Consider the following 19,967-nt stretch of genomic DNA (forward strand, 5'->3'; position numbering starts at 1 on the left):
TGCTTATAACACTCTAAATATCACAATTTTTATCGGTTAGGTTTTAGATTGAAAAAAAAAAGTTTGACTTCTTATTTTAGTATATCATTTTTGTTTATTTAACTAATTTGTGAAGTTTGTGGTTGAAGTGTTATTTAAAATGTTTTAGACTTACTTTATTTTTATTCGAATATTTTTCAAGATTTACGCATTTTAATTTGTTGAAAGTGGTTGGTGACTAAAAAAATATTTGATATTAGAAAATATTTTATCAAATTTGAAGATTAGATAGAATTGGTATTTGTTTTCATAAAACTTTAAAAAGACATTCAATTGAATGTATTTATATTTTAATTATTTGAATATTTTTGCATGATATACATGTTCTTGTTCTATATATCCGATAAGATTGGAATAGGGTTTGTGTCATTTTCAATATACATGGAACCCGTTATAAAGTAATTTTATAACACTAATGAGTGACAAATAAGTGATAAATCGTCAACTTACTTCTTATTCTATTCTAATGTTGATAGGCTTATAGCATGGATAGGCTTATAGCCTAATTAATGTTATTTAGTTGAATCTCTTCAATCACGTATTGGATCCATTGGATCCATGGAAGGTTTTACTACAAGTATATCTGTCTCGCTCGAGAAGGGTTTGCTCTAATTCATGTGCCCATTTAATTTAGATATCAAACAACACCCTCAAAATATTTGAATGCCTTAAAAATTATTATTTTGTGAGAATAGTTAGATTTTTTTTAATAAATTTTATAAATTAATTAAGAAAACTAAAAACATATGTTCATGTGTGAAAATATCTTAAATTATTAAAATTGTGATAATTCGAGTCTTATATGACACAATTCAAAGTTTTAACTATATATATTTACTAAAATTGATCCAAATTTGAACTTCAAATAATAATGGGATAAAAAAACAATAAATCCTCCAAATAACCCGACATCAAACAAGCTATAGCTTAAATGAACTAACATCTCAATCCTTATTCAAACCTTGTGCACCACGAGATTCATCTCACACTTGACAGGGCATGAAAAGTTTATCCAAACATTATGATTTAAAAATAAAAATTGATGCTTATTAATTTCTATAAATGATATTGGTAGAATAATTGAGATATAATAATTGAAATGATTCTCCAGACAGAAAGCAAAGAAGACAAGCTGTTAAGAAGAGTTTGATTTTGGTTCTTCATAAAGAGATGACCGGAGAATCTTTCACAAATCTTTCCACAGTACACAAACGACACCAATTGTTTTAATTACATTGTTTTATGTGAACTATTTTTTCTAAAAATAATTCATATCTCATATACTATATACTACATCACACAAAACATATATGTAAATATTCAATTAATCCGAAGACTCTTGCAATAATATATGGCTGGTTATTACTCTTTTAAAAACCCAAAATCTTCTTAATTTTTCTCTTCCCAAAGTGGATTTTGGCCATACCCTAATTGAGGATTGTTTTTTCTTTGCGTAAGACAATGCTTCTCTCCATTTCCTTCCTTCAATTCACTTTCATTATTAATTTTGTTTGATTGTAACACATGTTTGAAATGAAGAAGGAGACGGTTGAGAAGAACAAGAAAATGGGAGTCCATCCAATCTAACATTCTTTTTTCTTCCATTAGTTTTTGTTTATCTCAAAAATGACTGTTTTCGAGTAGCTATTTTTTTTTTTTTTTTACTATTTATTCATTTAATTTATTGATCCCAAATTTCAAAAGTTTATCAAAGTAAAAATAGAATGAGAAAATGTCAATTCTAAGTGTAATCGAATTCGTGACTTTTGTTATCTAAGAAATTACCCTTAACTCTTCATCTGTAACCTAGGTTTATAGGTTCTTGAATCGATCTTTAAATAATATTTTTTTCCCAAATATTTGGTTTTCTATTGGTGGAATGTACTCAATGTTAAATACTAATATTATGTTGATCATTTAAAGTAAATAATAAATAAAGAAATAAAGGATGGTTATGATTAAAATAAGAAATGAAGAATGGGTGTTAAAAGTATAAATAGAAATGAAATAGGCAAGAGTGATGATAAATGAAGATGTATTATAATCAAAGCTTTCTTTCTCTCCCGCAAAACATGGCCAGCTACGTACGGGTGAAAGAAGCCATTGTTGTCACTCCTTCCGAGCCCACCCCTTCCCGCATCCTCTCTCTCTCCTCCCTCGATTCTCAGCTCTTTCTACGTTTCCCCATCGAATACTTACTCCTCTACAACCACCACCGCCCTTCCTCCTCCACCGCCGCCGCCGCCCTCCACCGTCAAACCACCACCTCCACAATCAAATCCGCTCTCGCTCGAGCTCTAGTCCCCTATTACCCTTTAGCAGGAAGGGTACGCCATAACCAACAAGACCCATCTAGACTCGAAGTCGTTTGTCGAGCCCAAGGGGCTCTATTTATCGAAGCCGTTTCCGATTCCGTCGCCGGAGATTTCGACAAGGCACCGAAATCCGTTACCCAGTGGAGAAAACTGCTACCTTTTCTCGGCGCTGACGTTTTGAAAGGCGCGCCGCCTCTCGCTGTCCAGCTTACATGGCTAGCCGACGGATCGGCGGTTCTCGGAGTTGGGTTCGGACATTGTTTGTGCGACGGCATTGGCAGCGCCGAGTTTTTGAATTTATTCGGCGATTTGGCTACCGGAAAGGTTAAACTCGGCGAGCTTAAACAGAAACCCGTTTGGGAACGGCACCTGTTGAATTCGAATCCGGAAACTGTAGAAGATATACTCGCCAGTCATCGGAATTATCATCCTGAGTTTAACCGGGTCGCCGATCTATGCTCATTCGAAACCCGTTTTTCAGAAGATGGGTTGACTCCGACATCGACCATATTCGACGGGAGACGATTAAACGAGTTACGAAAAATAAGCGAATCATCTACATTATTCACATCATTCGAATTGCTTTCAGCTCATATATGGAGATGCTGGGGCAGGTCATTGAATTTACCGGCGAATCAGGTATTGAAGCTTCTATTCAGCGTGAATATCCGGGACCGAGTCAAACCGGGTCTACCCTCCGGGTATTATGGAAACGCGTTCGTACTCGGGTGTGCCCGGACGACGGTTAAGGATTTGAGCGATAAGGGATTGGGTCACATCGCCGGGTTAGTGAAGAAGGCGAAGGAGCGAATCGGAGATGAATACGTTAGGGAGGTGGTTGAGTCGGTGAGTGGAGGAGTGAGTCCTGACTCGGTCGGGGTTTTGATATTGTCTCAGTGGTCAAGACTTGGGTTAGACAGGATTGACTTTGGAATGAAAAAGCCGGTTCATGTCGGTCCAATATGTTGTGACCGGTATTGCTTGATGCTGCCGGTTCATGATCAGACTGACGCCGTTAAGGTTATGCTGGCGGTTCCTCACGGTGCAGTGGACAGTTATCAGTATTTCATCACAACTCCGTCCTCTTGAATTTACCGCTCAACATATGACTTTTTCATATTATTATTATTATTAAATAACCCTAAACCCATTAATTTAATTGACTTCTTCTTTTTTATCAAGTGGTCCATGCAATATTTAATTTCAATCAATCCTTTAAAATTCATATACATCTTCATCTAATTAAACAAAATGTTACAAAAGATTCTTTTTTTTATTTCAAAATAACTTATATAATATAAATCAATTTGCTAATGAAATAAGTAAGAAACCTAACTTATTCATTCTTATAGCTTAATGACAATAAAATTTTTTTTTTTTTAAAGTTTTGGGTTCGAGTCCGTCGCAATAGAAAAGCGTTTTATACCCAAAAAAAAAAAAAAAAAAAACTGTCAAATTATATATTATTTGGTAAGGATTTTACTATGTATTTATGATTTTTGATTCATATTATATAGTTTTATCCAAAAATAATAAAAGTAAAAAAATTAGGATAATGGGCTGGGCTATAGTAAATTGTAAAAAGTTAATTGGGTCCACACTACTCCGCAATATTTGGTTAAAAGGCACATGGGCTTATCTTTAGAGGGAATCTACGGAACTCATGTTTTCTGCATAGAGACAAATTCCTCAATAGTTGTCATTCTCAATTTTGGATTTATTTGGGCCTTGTTTGGATTTCAATATTCTAGATAATCAATCATATTTGTCTTCAAACAAAAGTTAAAATGAAATAAGAATATAATAATGATCATTATTTTTTCTTTCTAGAAAAATCAATTATTTCCATTAAATTGGTTAAGAAGAAACAAACCTTTGATACATGCATTTTAAGATAACTAATTGCTCATAACTATTTGTTAATTGTTTATTAACTAATTCATTTATTGATCTTGTAGTTTTTGATGATGTGGGTGACATCTAAGTCTTTAATTTTAATTAACTAAGTTGCTAGACCTTTATCAATACCCGGGATAAACACTACTTTTGTTTTATGAAAATTTTGAGTTTGTTAGAATATAGTATTTCAATTGGCAATTTTTTTTTATATATAAATAGGAAAAGTCTTCTTTTATTGAATTCTATTAATAAAAGATCATGTATTTTTAAAAAATATATAAAAAGTTAGTTTATTTTATGATCTAATAAATATACAATCTAAATGCAATAATTTACCCTTTATTTTTTAATCTCACATAACTTCTAGAAATTTATATATTAGTTTAAAAATAACGACAAAAATAATTTAAAAAACACGAGTGTTCACATTGTAATGAAACACATGAAAGAGAACAAGATTAATCATTTAGGAGCAACAATGAAAAAAAAGATTTATTAACGAACAATTATAACATAAAATTTAAAATTAACGAGTTTAGAGATCTTCATGAAGATCAAATTAGTTCACTAACTCACTTCAATTAGTTTTCTAAAAATTATCTCCCTCTCGTCGTAACAATATTGTTGTAAAGTAACATATCGGTCGATCACAATATCTAAAAGTCCTACGGGTTATTTGGAGTCAAATAGTCTATAAATAATTGAGATAGAAACGCATTGGCTCAATCAAACCAAGCTCGCGATTTATGTCCACGTATATATATATATAACAATTATAGTAAGCTAAAGATACTTCCCAATGAGGTTTTGATATTGAACCAAATTTTGTTAAAAAAACTCAGTGAAGAATCTAAATTGTTAAATTGTTTGCGAAAACTTTTCAACATAAAATAGATACCCTCCAAATGCTACGAAGCTTCTATGAGATTAGACATTTTGTGAAACCAACTACATTCATTTTTATCATACTTATATCGATGCCTTGATCATGCCCAAAACTATTGAGCTTCATACAAATCTACAGCATCATCTAAATAAAATAACTTTATTAAATGAAATAATATTTCAAATACCATTAATTTTAAAATAATTTTAACTTTATTTCAACTAACCAAAATATAAAGTAAAAAAAAAATCTCCATTATTTTTTACTTTTACCACCATTTTTTAAATGAATAAAGTCTTTTATTTGTGTATTATTATTATTATTTGGTGCTGAAAACTATAAGATGATATCACATGTTGTAGTACACTTATCATTTAAATAAAATGTATCCCGACAGTTTGGAACTAACCATTTTTGGTGAAACACACTCTGAAGAGGATCTGTTTATTGGATGGTCAAATTTGTTGTTTTATATTTTGCTACTTTTAGTAATATTTATGTAGATGCTTATTTCATTTTTATTATTTGTAAATAAATACTTTAATGTTAAAGTAATAATAGGAATAGTGTCTCCAAGACTTCCATCAAAGTATCTAGATTATGATTTCGTGGAAACAAATATTTCATTTAGTATAGATACAGATAAGTTTGTATAGTCACGCAATTTTTATTAATAGGATAACCTCCTACAAAATTAAACATCCTTTTACTCCTCTTTTATTAATCACATCACTCAAATTATTAAAAAAAATATTAAAATATTATATATTTTAAATTTTTTTTTTAAATTTTATTTATATATATAAATACCCTTTAAGTCTTTTTACAAAAAATAATCATTACTTCTTCAAAATCATCATCTATCATTATTTTTTTCTCCCCTAAGTTTTTACATAAAAAAAAGAAATTCAAATCCGAACAAGCTCCTTAACTATTCCAAACAAATAATTTTTTAGCCCTTAGTTGAATTTCAGCTCTTTTACAACCTATAATTCGACTTAATTTATTAATATGGCATAAATTATTTAACAGCTGACACATTGAGCCACTAAGTTAGCTCTGTTTCGCTTTCGAGTTTTTAGAATCTAGTTCCACTGAAAGTTCCTTCGATTTTCGGGAATTTCATCTAGAGCCATGTCTAAATAAAAATTGAAATATTGTAGAATGACATTTACTTTATCTTACAAGTTACAACGTTATAAGTATGAATCGAACTTCTAACATTATTCTCTTAGACACCGACAAGTGTTATTTGAATTGCCTTAATTAATGAGTTTTTTTTTTATGGTCGGTTAAAATATTGTTTTTTAAAAATAATATGGGGAATGATATATTCATATTATAAGATAATTATTTTTTACTTGGTCAGTTTGATAATATAAAATCATTTAAACTATTTAGGATTCTTTGCTTTATTTGTATATATGTTTCATTTTCTTAACATTATTTGGAAAGGTGAAGTGAGTTGTCGGTGTCATTGATAGAGAATCTTATTAAACCATATCGAGGACCTCTACAACAACTGATAATACAAACAATATGTTTTTGTTTTTGCTTTTAACTTATTTATTTATTAATTCTATTTTATTTTTATTTTTATTTTTGTTTAGATGATGTTATAATTCTTTACCTTCTAACTTTTTTTTCAACTTTTAAGTAAGAATCGAAAATCTGACCTGGTCTTTAAACCCAACTCTTATTAATATGGCTCAAGACTTATCCTAAAACTGGATATCAGTAAAGAACTTATGCAACTTTTATATTGTAATTCTTATAACATTGTTTTAAAATAATATTAAAATTATGAAAAGTATGTCAACTTAGATTATTAGATTTTTTTTAAAAAAAAAAGATATAATTCAAATTCAAACAGGTTGTCATGGTTGTCTATTAGGGCTGGTTAATCTTTGGTTACTGAGATAAAATCATATTTTTATTCTAAAACTCAACCATTATATCAAATATTTAATTGATTATTTTATTAATTTAAATATTAAAATTATTCTTTACTTTTTTTTAATATAAATTAATTATTAAAACAATTTTTTTCTTAGTTTTAATCAAACAAGAATCTTTAGGAAAAAGTTCCAAACAAATATCCCATTAACCACTTTCACTTTCTCAACCGAGGCCTTAATGTGGTGGTCCTATAAAATACAAATACAGATGTTTGCATCATTTATTTTAGTTGACCATGCATTTGAATTATATAATAGGTTAATTAAATTTATAATAAAATTAACTAACTAATTAAGTTTAATTATTATTTAAATAATATTTATTCAATATGACCCATTAAAACAGTTAAAAATAACAAGTGTTTTGTGATCATTAAGAGTTATAATACTTTTTACTTTTATTTTTTTAATATTATTTTTATGAATTAGTTATTATTAATGTCATTATTTCATTCTTAGCTAATTCTACACAAATTACTCACACCAATTAAAACTAAATTATAAACTTGTTGCAAACTTTGTATCCATTAATTATCTCTTTAGCTAGTTTGTTAACAATATATTGCTATAGTTTTTTCTTCACAAAATCAAAATTTAATAAAATTTATATTTGACATAATTAATTACCTTAAATATTAGTTAATCATAGTATATTAGTTTTCTTAGAAAAAAATCAATCATATCTAATGAAAAACTATTTTTTTTAAAAATAAAAAACTTGTAATTATGACAAATATAAATACTGATAAAATACTTTTATTGTGTGTCAGTGTCTAGTGTCTGTAATAACAAATTGACTTTTGATTGTATAGATGAATATGTTTTATAACATTAAATTTTATATAAATTTATTGAACCATTTTAAATATATATATATATATATTTATTTATTTATTTATTTTTGAAATAAATATTTGAGAAAAAAAAATTGAAATTATTATTCATAGAGTGTAAGAATAGATTAATCATGAATATTGTAATTCATTTTTTTTGAATTAACACGAGATATTACATATTTGTAACACGATACGGTCAGAGGCGGAGTCAAGATTTGAAATCTACACAAACAAAATTATTTTCAAAATCAAAATAAAACAAGTTTACTATAACTATTACACTCTACTGACAGTAAATTATCAATAATAACAGTATTTTATCTTCGTTATTGTTAAATACATAAAAAAAAATAAAAAAAAAATAAAATTGGACTTATATTATATACGGTGACATTTTAATGGTAAAACACGGTCAGATAACACAAATTCTCGGAACGTATTAATTTGTGATATTTTGATAGAATGATAAAATCGAAATAGACACGTACAAATGTCCAACCCTAATTTGAGATAATAAATAAAATAATTTTTATAAAAAAATATATTTAAATTTTCTTTCTTAATAGACCCGTTATTGAGGATGACAGTAAATTGAGGTGGGACATAAGTACGAGAGGGAAAAAGTGTGATGTTTTGAGAGCTTCGAGGTAATTGCTGGTCTTCCACTGCTATTCTTCCTTCCTTCGTATCTCTGCCACGCGTTCATTTGCATGTAAGTAATTTAATTACCTCTTTTATTTTCCTTTTACAGCTGTTTATTCAGTTTTTAAAATTTTAATTTTTATATTTCTTCTTTTTAAGAAATTCAATTGTATTTATTACTTAAAAAAAGCTTTAGTATTTATGGATCAATGTTGTGTAACTTGTTAGTGAGAGCTTATTCCTTTTTTTAATAAATAATTTAAATTATTAAAAAAATATTGATGAGGTTGATTCTAAGAATATATATTTTTTAAACATGTATAAATATATAAATATTTATTTTTTTAAATAAATATTATTTTAACATTTTAGATACGATTAATTGGGGAGTGACTGATGAACTAAAATTTGATTAATATTATTATTATTAAATTTAAAGAAAAAAAAACAACTGAAGAATGCCCAAGTCTACCAAATAATCATAAATGTCAACTAAATAACTAACTCAATTGATAAGATTGGATGTTTAAAAGATGAAAAAGTCATGTTCAATTCTTATTCAAATTATCTTGAAATGAAGTCATTATTTTGAGATCATGCCAACTTTATAAATAAATAAAAAAACAATAAACATCCTTATTCATTAATAATAATCATTTTTAATTTTACCATTTCAACTTTTGTGAAGGATGAAGAAGATGTAAAGAACCATGGTGCGTGATTTTGACTATTTAATTTATGATAAATTCTCAAACATTACTATTAAGTATTTTTTTCACATTTATCTATGTATACTTATAATATAAGTTGGGGTTAAGATTAGCTTCGCATGCAAAAGTTGTACTCTTATGCGTGCCAGTTTTCATCCTAAGTCAACTCATTGAATATCAAATTAATATATAACAAGTTAATTAAAGATAAGGCCTTTGTTCGGTAATTGAGTTACTTAAATGATATAGATGGTTTATAAAGTAATAAAAATGGTGATTTTGAATAATTAAAGATTGTTTTAATAAATATATTTAAAAAATATTAGTGTATAATGATAAACAAATTAATAATTAAGTGATAAAAAAAATAATATTCAATAATCAATTATGTTAAATTTATTTTAAGTAATCTCAACCAAACAAACTTGAACGAAGAGATTAAGTATATAAAAGATTTTATTATATTTTTGAAAAAAATAAGAAAAAAGAGAGAAAATTGAAATATTACATTAAATATTTTATACTTTGAGCCCCTCAAAAATTGATTTATGATTTTATATGGTTCAATTGTACTAAGAAAAAAAATTAATTAGCTGAAGACTAATTCTCATTTAAACTTATTTTATTGTATTATTAATTCATTCAAACATATTAACTATAAAATTATATATATGCATATTATTAAAAATTGACTCTTTTAAATTATGATTATTAATATGAGATATATTAATATATAAATATATTAATATTTATTTTCTTCGCTCATACTATTACTTTTTATTCAGTTTTTATCTATTTATTTATAATATATTTTAATATAAACAGCCTTTCTTACTTCAAACTATTAAATTTAAACAAATATTTAAATTTAAACAAATATGTATTTTAAATATTAATTTATTTAATATTATAAAATATTTTTAAAAATAAATTATTTGACACTTAGATTTGAATTTGAATTCAACTAAGACCTAAAAATAATATATATACATATATTTAAAAATTAGTCAGTATAAGAAAATTGAGATAGATAAATCTCTCTATATATGTTTGAAGTTAAATATATAATATAAAATTTTTAAATTATATATATTTTTAAATTATATAATTTTTAAAAATATTGATCATTTATTTAATTTTTTTAATTATATATATATAATTTCAAATTATTAATATAATTAAAATTATAAATAATATATATTAATTATTTTTAATTTTTAAATTATAATTTTTATAAAATTATTTAAAAAAAAAAATCTAATTTATATAATTATTAGTTTAAAAATAAAACTTTTAAAATATATTATATTGTTATAATAATATAATATATTATAACATAACATACTTCTAAATATAAATAAATATATATATAACATATTATATTATTATTATAATAATAATATAATATATTTTAACGCAAATAAAAAATAGATAATAGCATTCAATTACGGCGTAAACAAGATTTAAAAAAAAATATTTTGTAAGTTTAATACTTAATTTAATAAATTGATTTATCGGTTCACGGTTAACCGATGAGAACCAGTAGAACCAAAACCGATAAAACTGATACTAATGGTTGGTTAACCGGTTTGTAAAATAAGAAGTAAAATTGAACTTAACCGGAACCGTTTAATTTGACAGTTTAAATTATTATTATTTATTATATGTAAATTAAACTAGGACATGCTAGCGAACTCTTAGATGATATTTATCATTTGTGACAAGTTAATGAGCTGTAAATATTTATATACAATGTTCTATTTGTTCTTAGCCATTAATTGGAAATTAAGAAAATTGCACTTTATTAAAAAAAAGACATAATGTGAAATTTGACCAACATTTTCAATAAATTATTCCACTACTCAATGACAATTTAATTTAGTTTATGACCTTTTTGTTCATCATGAATTCTATTAAAATGAATAGGTTAGTAACAAAACTTTAATAAAAAAGAGAATTTAAAAAGTACATATGGAAATGATTATAAATGCCAATAGATTAGTTCATTTCTACAAAAACAAGAGAAGTGAATGCTATGACTAAATTGAATATCAAGTAAGTCCAATGATTATGAATGAACTCTTTGTGGAACCTTATTGAAGTGGGATGCTTTCTAAAGCCTACAATATATAATGATGAGGGAGCTAGGATAATGATCATGAACATTTACCCTGCCAAACAATAGATGATTTTTCAAAGGCATTGTATTAATGATAAACATAAAAACTTTGATTTAAAAATATACATACTTCAAACCACTTTTTTTTTTATTATTGATAAACAAGTGAATCTCCTCGAAAATAATGAGAGAAAAAAATTTAAGATTAAAAATAAAGTTTACAAACTTCACAAAAGTTTAATTTTGACAGTAAAAAAATTGTTAGATCATGAAATGGTGTACTCTTCTTTTTTTGATCATCTATCAATCCAGAAAGAGGCTCAATGCAATTACATTGAATTGGAGGTTGATGTCACATGCAGTCTTCTCATGTCACATTTTGTGTGACCTCTTCAAAACACCAAAGTTCCATCTTTCTCACATTGGTGCAAAACTGCAAATAAAATAAGATTTTATAATTAATGACATAAACAATTTACTTTTTGCCATTGATCTGATCCTATAAGGCTAGCTAAATGAAAACAAGGTTAAATATTGGTCATATATTTACACCTCCTTTGGTTGGCTAGCTGGTTAACACACAAGACCATTCAACGGTTGTTTATCCCTCAGTCCTATCCTTATTGACGAAGCAAATTCTTATTTTTATTTGAAATATATATATAAGTAGTTTATGAACTTATAATAAGACTCCCTTCCTTAAAAGAAAATAAAAATAAAATGCGAAAAAGAGAGTTCAGACTATGTTCCTTCACAGTGGAGCAAATGCAAAAAAACTTCTCTCTTTTATTTAATTTAGTTGGTAGAGAGAGAGAAAGAGAGATATAAAACAAGGACACCGCTCTATTCCACCATTTAAACAACTTAGAGATTCCAACACGAAGAGAAATGGTGGTATTCTCTTTCCTCTGAGTCTCCGTCTCTTCTTCCCACTAATCCACCACCACCAAATCTCAGATTCTCTCTCTTCTTCCTTTGTCATTTCCTAGGCTCCCTCCCCCTCAAATATGGCCTTTTCCTCTTCTTCTTCCATTCCCCTTTCTCCTTCTCCCCCTCAACAACAACACCCTAATTCCCCCTTTCATTCACACACCACCACTACTACCCCACCGCCACCACTTTCTCTTTCTTCTTCCTCCACCATCGGAGGAGGAGGAGAAGGAACATCAGGAGTATTAGGTCAAAAAAAGTTCAAAGGAAAAGGAGGACCAGAAAACAGCAAATTTAGATATAGAGGAGTTAGACAAAGAAGTTGGGGCAAATGGGTAGCCGAGATCCGCGAGCCACGCAAACGCACGCGCCGATGGTTAGGAACTTTTGCAACTGCCGAGGAAGCAGCTCGAGCCTACGACCGCTCCGCTATTCTCCTCTACGGTTCCCGAGCCCAGCTCAATCTCGAACCTAATCCCGGCTCACCCCCGCCTCCTCAAACCACATCAACGTCACCAACCAAGGTTAATAGTAATAATAACAATAACTCTTCATCTTATTCCAGCACTTCCTCCTCCGGCGGCCCCACTCAGTCTCTCCGGCCAATACTTCCCCGTTTCACGCTTTCCGACCTCCCTTTCCCCTCCCTTTCCGTTCCCATTATTCCTTCAGTTCCCATTATTCCTTCTCCATACGGACTTTACTATACCCCTAATTCCATCCTACAAAGTTATCCAACCATTGTACATCCCTTACATCATCATTATCATCATCAGCAAGTACAGATTAACAACATGTATGGATCATCGGCATCCGAGGATGTGACAGTAGCAACTCACCATGCGAATAATAATAGTGGTAATGATGACGAATCTGGCCGACAGAGTAATTGTGTGTACGAGGATATTACTTCGTTGGTCGGATCTAGCTTGTCTCTGTGTCCTCAAGACAATAACATCAACACTAGTCATAATAATACTACTAATCCATCTTTAGTCGTTTCTTCAACGGAATCGGCGACTGAATCGGCGACGGAGATGGTGGGATCTCCGATTCCAATTTGGCCGCCGTTAAGCACAAGCTTTGACGAGTATCCACCTTCTAGTATGTGGGATTACAGCAACCCTTTCTTGGATTTTTGATTGACATTATTAGGGTTTCATATTTCATGAGTGGTTGGTTCAGTAAACTAGCTAGCTAGCTAGCTAGCTAAAAGGAGCATTATCATTATTATTAATATTATATTTGAGTTAATATATATAGTATACACGAGATCTGATTGTGGGGGGGATGATTTGGCCTCCATGCAAGATCGATCTTCAATATCATGATTAAAAAATACAGTTTCAGTTGTAAGTTGTCATTTTCTTCTTCTGAATTGATTAGCAGTTTGTATTTGACATGCATGCAAATGAAGACTAGCTAGAGAAATCAAGAAGATCAATATATGCGTTGATGATCTTGCTCTGATGGTATGGTAGAAGAATCTCGTGCAATGTGGGTTTAGGGTTTATTAGGGCTAGCTGGTGTTGTTAGGGTTAGGGTTACAAAAAGAACAAATGAAAGGAAGTGAAACAATTAAGGAGGAAACATAATTTGCACTTCATTCTTATTGTTGTAATATGAGAGGAGAGGATAACTAGCTAGTTTTCATTCTTCATTATATACTTGGCTTATTTGTCAGACTCATGACCATCTACTTGATCTATATATATATGCTTTATTTTAATTTCATCCAGGTCACATTGATATATTGTGATGAACACCAACATTAATAAATAGTAAAACAAATTTCTATTAGGTTAATTTGTTATCATTTGATTATGTGTTTCAGTTTTCCTTTTTAAAATTAAGGCATAATTCTTTATAATTGATAATGACAATTAATAAGTAAGAAGCATGACTCCCTTGCCATTTATACTTCATTTAGTGTGTTGTCTTCTTAGTGGAAATTAAAGTATAATTAAATTTTAATTTGACCTATTATTAATTTTCACTACGGGGTTTATGTGGCTTTCCCGTCGAGTTGCCACGAGGAAACTACTATCAAAATAAGCTCATTCTTCTTTTTGTATGGTGGTTGATGAATTTTTTTTTGTGATGAACTCGTGTTTTGGATAATGGTTTGTTTTTCACAATAATGTGTTATGTGACATTAAAGTAAATGAATGAAAGTTATATCCATTCAAAAAAAAAAAATTATTTACACCAGCAGTATATAGAATAAGTGAATAACCTATGTGATGTCCTCTTAGTCTTTGGTAGAACAAATCAAATAAGTATTATAGTATAATTCATGACATAAATAAATTGCTATGATTTAATCATCACAAGTCACAAGCAAATGAGACCATAAATAAACCTCAAAACTAAAAGCTTAACTGCTTTAGGAATCTTAAATTGTTCCAGATTTCAATTCGATCTTAAATCAACTTGAATTTGGAGATCTTCGACAATAGATATTTTGCTTCGGTTTTTAGGGATATATATTCATTCTAAATGTTAGCTTTGGTTTTCTAAAATCTTCAATTAACAAAATTAAGTTTCATCATTTCAAAAAAAGAAAGGCAGTTATCATTTTTATTGTTGTATAGTAAAAGATTTTCCCCAGACATTCTTGTCAAATTAAAATTTGTTACAATATGAGAGTATGAGACAAAAGATCAAAAATAATTATGAGCCAAGTTTAAATTCAAAATTGTTCAAAATGAATGTATATAATGGATATAAATTGCAAATACAAAACAATTTCAATCATACAAGATATTACTTCCTTCTTCTTCTTCTTCCTCTAATTCTATTTCTAGATCACTTCAATGATATCTTCATATTGCCAAATTGGCTGACATAAAGGAAGGGTTTCTGTTTCCTAGCACATGACAACAGTCATCTTCTCTAAAGGTAGATAGATCATCACCAAGCTCCATAATTATTAGCCCGATGGTTCTTGAAGCCGAACAACAGCATCAAAGATGAATTTACCGCCTGGTTCAAAGGTTGATTCAAGTTCTTCAAAACTCTGTTCAACTCTCAAGTCTTTACTAGCTTGTAGACCTTCCTGCTTGCAGCAGCCATGGAGAACAAGTGACCAAAAGATCAATATGAGGGAGATTTCAAAAAGGATTTGGATCCCCAAAGCTAAATCATTTGCAACTCAGCATAGGGAAGAAATGGTGGAAAAAAAGGAATCAAACATAAGGACTCTAAAAAACATTCATTTGGTCCAGTACCTTGTGTATGTATTCAGCTATGGTGGTATTAATGATTTTCTTGATTACTTGCTTGTAAACTCTCATTGGTCCAAGAACTTCTAAAAGAATATCTCGCGGTATCTGTAAAAGCAGCCATAAAATAATACTCAATATTACAAAAAACATTTCCACACTTCAATTCAGAGAGAAAAAAAATACTTACATTGGGTGTTTTCCCTGAACAGAAGCACCACCAATGGAGCCAAAGATGCCAGACAAAAATAATTAGGAAAAGAGATGAATCTAAATTTCATCTTTAAAACTGAAAACTGTACTGATTTTGAAGACACAAACCTCCTTTGACTCTACGAAAGCCTGGGATTGGCTGAGCATCCTCAACCATCTTATCGAACACACGGTCAAAAATCGTTTGAGTTTTATCCCCAGAAACTTCTACACTTATCTGCCATTAAAGTTAATCCATTTTTATTTGTACCCCGCCTTATCTACACTTCTCTTTCAGCTGTTAACTGTAAACTTTCTAGAATTTATTACCTTTAACTCAGTGTTGTTATTATTGATCGTGTTACTTGAAGCTGTGAAGCCTTCAAATTGACCTGAAGAAACTTCAATAATGTCTTCTGCACCTAATCCAAAAGAGTTTCTACTTGATTTTTTCCATAAAACTCGAGAAACAAGAATTGGAGAGAATGAAGAAGAATATTTTATCTGTACCGGATGATACTACAGCATAAACAGGAGATGGATATTTCAGAGATGGCCTATACAGACAAGCAGACAATAACAAATCAAACAGATAATAACCTTTTAGTTTGATTGCATGCAGATTCATCTGATAAAATAGTTGTTAAGCCAAGTCAAAGCTGTCTGTATTGGATAGAAGTACCTTTGATGAAACAAATAGGTAGAATATCTCATCCGAATACTATTCAGAACTAATGCCCGGGCATAGACTGTTTTCATCGGGCTTCTTATCTGCGTGAAATTTAAGAATATTGTCAGGCATACATACAGATGAAGCGGATAACGAAAGATTGACCTATTTCAAAACGGATGACTGAAATGGGAGTGCTTAAGAGTTTTTCTATTCACTGTTTCTGAAAAATAGCAGCCAGAAGTGCTAGTTAGGGTTTCTGAGCTTGAAATCTGTGAAAAACAAAATCTTATCGGGCATGATTGTTTCTTAAACAGTAAATTTTTAGGTATTTTGAATCCTAATCCTTCACTGGATGGTTCATTCTGATACAGTTTCAACCCCTTTTCACTAGTTTGTCAAGTAAATTTCCATGTCTGTATCAAGTATCGTTTGAAGATAATAAAAAAGAGGAATCTACGCAAAATCACTATCATATATCGGCATTATTCACAATCAATAATCCCTAGTAGACTCCGGAGGAAAAGTACACAAACTCACGACCACAAAAACTAGAATTTGAGGGAAAGTTGCAGACAGTTAACCTTAGAGACGAGTATTCGTCGAATTTCAGCTACTTCAATAGTATTCAAAGGAGAAATTAATAGAGAATGCCGTAGATAGATAGAAAGATCGCCTTACCTTGAAATCAAGTGAGCCCAATAATTGCGTACCACCAAAAGACATAGCCATTTCTTCTGTAATCGTTCCTTCTTCTCTATCGGGAAGATTGTTCAATGGAGAAAGATAGTGTTCTGAGTCATCTCGTTAAACTCACTATTCAATTTTAACCGGCTTTTTTTTCTTACCTCATTTTTTTTTTGTTTTTTTTTTTTTTTTTAGAAATTTGACGAAATGACCTAAAGATTCTCTTAATTGCATCCGTGGTAACCATATCATTTTTAATGTGCCGATAATCACTTTATTTTTTTTAGACGAAAATACCCTCATCACAAAATGCCATGGATCTTTATGTTTAGCGAAAGGAAATGTTCTTTATATAAATACTCAATTTTTTTTATTTCGTTATTTTTTTTCTCTTTATTCTCTCTCTACTCCGCACACTCTCTCTCTCGCGACGGCGAAGAAATCCTAAACGAACACATCATACAGATCGACGACCAAAACCCGTTCTAATCCATTATTGTTCATCGTACGCATCGATTTATGTTATTATTTCCATTATGTTCATCTTAAACCCTAAACCATGAGGATATTCTTATTGGAGGAGTGATAGAGGAGGGAATTTGAGTGAGAGAATGGAAGAGAGAATGGAAGAGAGAATGACTTGTCATCACTTAATTGGTTAGAAAAAAGGTAAAGTACGAGGAAAGAGAGAGGAGAGAGAAATTATTTTAATCTTTTAACCAATCATATTGCCCCACATCATTCTTTCACCAAATTCCCTCTCCCAATCATTTCTCTTCTTATTGTTCATCTTGTTAATATTTAATTTTGTTAATATTTTGTTCATCTTATTCATATTAGTTGTTCATCTTGTCAATGATGATATTTGCATATGATACTATTAATCGATTTCGTTTCAGGAAAGATTCGTGTGATCTCGTGAAGCGGCATGGTGGTCACGCGAAGCGCCATGGTCGTCACCAGGGACGGATCTAGGGTTCGTCTCTGGTCGTCACGCAATACGCGAAGCGGCACGGTCGTCAAGCGAAGACCCATGGAGGAGTTGTACTTAGATTTGGGTAAAACACCAAATTCGATTTCTATTGTTTTTCAGCTGAATAAAGAATGATTTTCTTTGTTTGTTGGAATGGAAAGAATTAGGGGAAGAAGGACCCACAGGGAATGAATGGGAAGATCGACGCATGAAATTGCTAAGCATTTTATTCAAACAAATATAGAACCAGAATAGATGGTTTTGTATTTATTACCAGTTCTTCCTCCCGAATTGAGACCAATCATTCAGATAGATAGATGGGGTAAACTAAAGAGTTCGGATATTAATGAACTCTATAGAAGAGTTATCTATCGGAACAATACTCTTAGTCATCTGCTCATATTCAGGCTTATTTGTCTGTCTTGCCTTATCAGTTAAGTTTCTAACTATGGTTGAGACTTTTGTTAGGATTTACTTAGTATTTAAGGGCTTTAATTTGGATAGGTTTAAGGTTATGCTGAATATTATGAATAAACATTGTATCCTCAACTCTATCAATCTTTTCTTTACTATGTTTTCGTCTTAGTCTATAGGTTTAAATCTCTATCGATTTGAGATTAATTTTAAATAAACTATTTTTCGAATTAAGAATCTATAACTTACAATAATTAAGGTTATTTGAAACAACAAATTATTATAAATTGCTCAAAAAACAATTGTCACAAAGAACCAAATTTAAGATAATCCAACAATTGGATAATCATCCACTAAAACTAGTGAATTATTAATCACCTTAAACAGTTGTTTTTCTAGGCAATCTTAAAACATCAAAAGATACAAAGAACATTGAACAACGAAAACTTCCATCAAAATCTGAGTAAAGGTAAAACAAAACACCCAAAGGATGGCTCTTCGCTACAAGGGATAGCCCTTCGCGTGACGACCGTGTCGCTTCTCGTGACCATTGTGCCGCTTCGCGTAATGCGACAAGCCTTCGCGTGACGATCATTTTGTTTTGCGTTTCGCGTAACGCGTGACAATCGTGTCGCTTCGCGTGACCACTGTGCTGCTTCATGTAACACGATGGGCCTTCGAATGACGACCGTGTCGCTGCGTGTAACGCGTGACGATCGTGCCGCTTCGCGTGACCATTGTGCCGCTTCATGAGATCACACGAATTTTTCCTGAAACGAAACCGATTCAGAACATCATCTGCAATTATCATCATCGACAAGATGAACAACCAATATGAACAAAATAAATAAAATATGAACAAGATGAACAATAAGAACAACCTCATAGTTTAGGATTTGAAGATGAACATAATGGAAATAAGAACATAAATCAATACGTATGATAACAATAATGGATTAGAACGTGATTTGGTCGTTGATCTGTATAATGTGTTCGTTTAGGGTTTCGTTGCCGTCGCAAGAGAGAACGCGGAGTAGAGAGAGAAGAGAAATAAATAAAATAACGAAATGAAAAATTTGAGTATTTATATAAAAAAAACTTAAGGCCTGTCAAAATGGTTCTCAGCACATTAAAAAATTACGTGTGACCAGGATGCAATTAAGAAAATCTTTATGTTATTTTTGTCAAATTTCCCTATTTTTTTTAAGAATATAAAATTATTTAAAAGAATAATGTTTTAGGGTCATTTTTTATTTTATCCATTCACTTAATATTATATTATCAAGATCATCACTATCATTTTTTACTTGTTTTCTTTGTCAGGTATTAAATTACTGAATTTTATGTGAATATAAATAAACTAAAACAAAATTATTTGAATTTTAATAATAATAATATATATATATATATATTTGAAGTGCAGATAATTAAGCATGACACACCACTAACTCCGGTTCATTTAAAGTGTTTTTG

General features: G+C 29.9%; 3 protein-coding genes across 4 annotated transcripts; 2 read left to right on the forward strand and 1 right to left on the reverse strand.

The window, feature by feature from the left end:
- The first annotated feature begins 2,039 nt into the window (after nucleotides 1-2,039).
- On the forward strand, nucleotides 2,040-3,531 carry LOC124926584 (alcohol acyltransferase 9). The gene has a single exon (XM_047466835.1). The coding sequence runs from the start codon at nucleotides 2,067-2,069 to the stop codon at nucleotides 3,441-3,443; it is 1,377 nt and encodes a 458-aa protein (XP_047322791.1). The 5' UTR covers nucleotides 2,040-2,066; the 3' UTR covers nucleotides 3,444-3,531.
- An 8,880-nt stretch (nucleotides 3,532-12,411) lies between these two features.
- Nucleotides 12,412-13,476, forward strand: LOC124925209 (ethylene-responsive transcription factor ABI4). The gene has a single exon (XM_047465180.1). It carries the CDS (start codon nucleotides 12,412-12,414, stop codon nucleotides 13,474-13,476), a length of 1,065 nt encoding a protein of 354 aa, XP_047321136.1.
- A 1,509-nt stretch (nucleotides 13,477-14,985) lies between these two features.
- On the reverse strand, nucleotides 14,986-17,245 carry LOC124927340 (trigger factor-like). Of its 2 annotated transcripts, none has more exons than XM_047467745.1 (8): nucleotides 17,102-17,245; nucleotides 16,433-16,521; nucleotides 16,261-16,307; nucleotides 16,081-16,166; nucleotides 15,880-15,988; nucleotides 15,749-15,762; nucleotides 15,565-15,666; nucleotides 14,986-15,392 (listed from the first exon to the last, which is right to left on the reverse strand). In XM_047467745.1, the coding sequence occupies exons 1-8, from the start codon at nucleotides 17,150-17,152 to the stop codon at nucleotides 15,267-15,269; spliced, it is 624 nt and encodes a 207-aa protein (XP_047323701.1). In that variant the 5' UTR covers nucleotides 17,153-17,245; the 3' UTR covers nucleotides 14,986-15,266. The 2 variants fall into 2 exon arrangements, with proteins under 2 accessions (XP_047323701.1, XP_047323700.1); XM_047467744.1 differs by having other exon boundaries at nucleotides 16,081-16,172; nucleotides 17,102-17,244.
- Nucleotides 17,246-19,967: the final 2,722 nt, after the last annotated feature.

Source organism: Impatiens glandulifera, chromosome 2 (genome assembly GCF_907164915.1).
Source record: "Impatiens glandulifera chromosome 2, dImpGla2.1, whole genome shotgun sequence".
NCBI classification, from domain to species: Eukaryota; Viridiplantae; Streptophyta; class Magnoliopsida; order Ericales; family Balsaminaceae; genus Impatiens; species Impatiens glandulifera.

What these genes read in the sequence shown, in the direction of transcription:
- LOC124926584 (XM_047466835.1), top strand. Translation starts at nt 2,067, where the DNA reads ATGAAGATGTATTATAATCAAAGCTTTCTTTCTCTCCCGCAAAACATG.
- LOC124925209 (XM_047465180.1), top strand. Translation starts at nt 12,412, where the DNA reads ATGGCCTTTTCCTCTTCTTCTTCCATTCCCCTTTCTCCTTCTCCCCCT.
- LOC124927340 (XM_047467744.1), bottom strand. Translation starts at nt 17,152, where the DNA reads ATGGCTATGTCTTTTGGTGGTACGCAATTATTGGGCTCACTTGATTTC. An exon ending in ATAACAACACTGAGTTAAAG is followed by an intron (nt 15,989 to 16,080) that starts GTAATAAATTCT and finishes CTTTAATGGCAG; the next exon opens with ATAAGTGTAGAAGTTTCTGG. An exon ending in TAGCTGAATACATACACAAG is followed by an intron (nt 15,393 to 15,564) that starts GTACTGGACCAA and finishes TGCTGCAAGCAG; the next exon opens with GAAGGTCTACAAGCTAGTAA.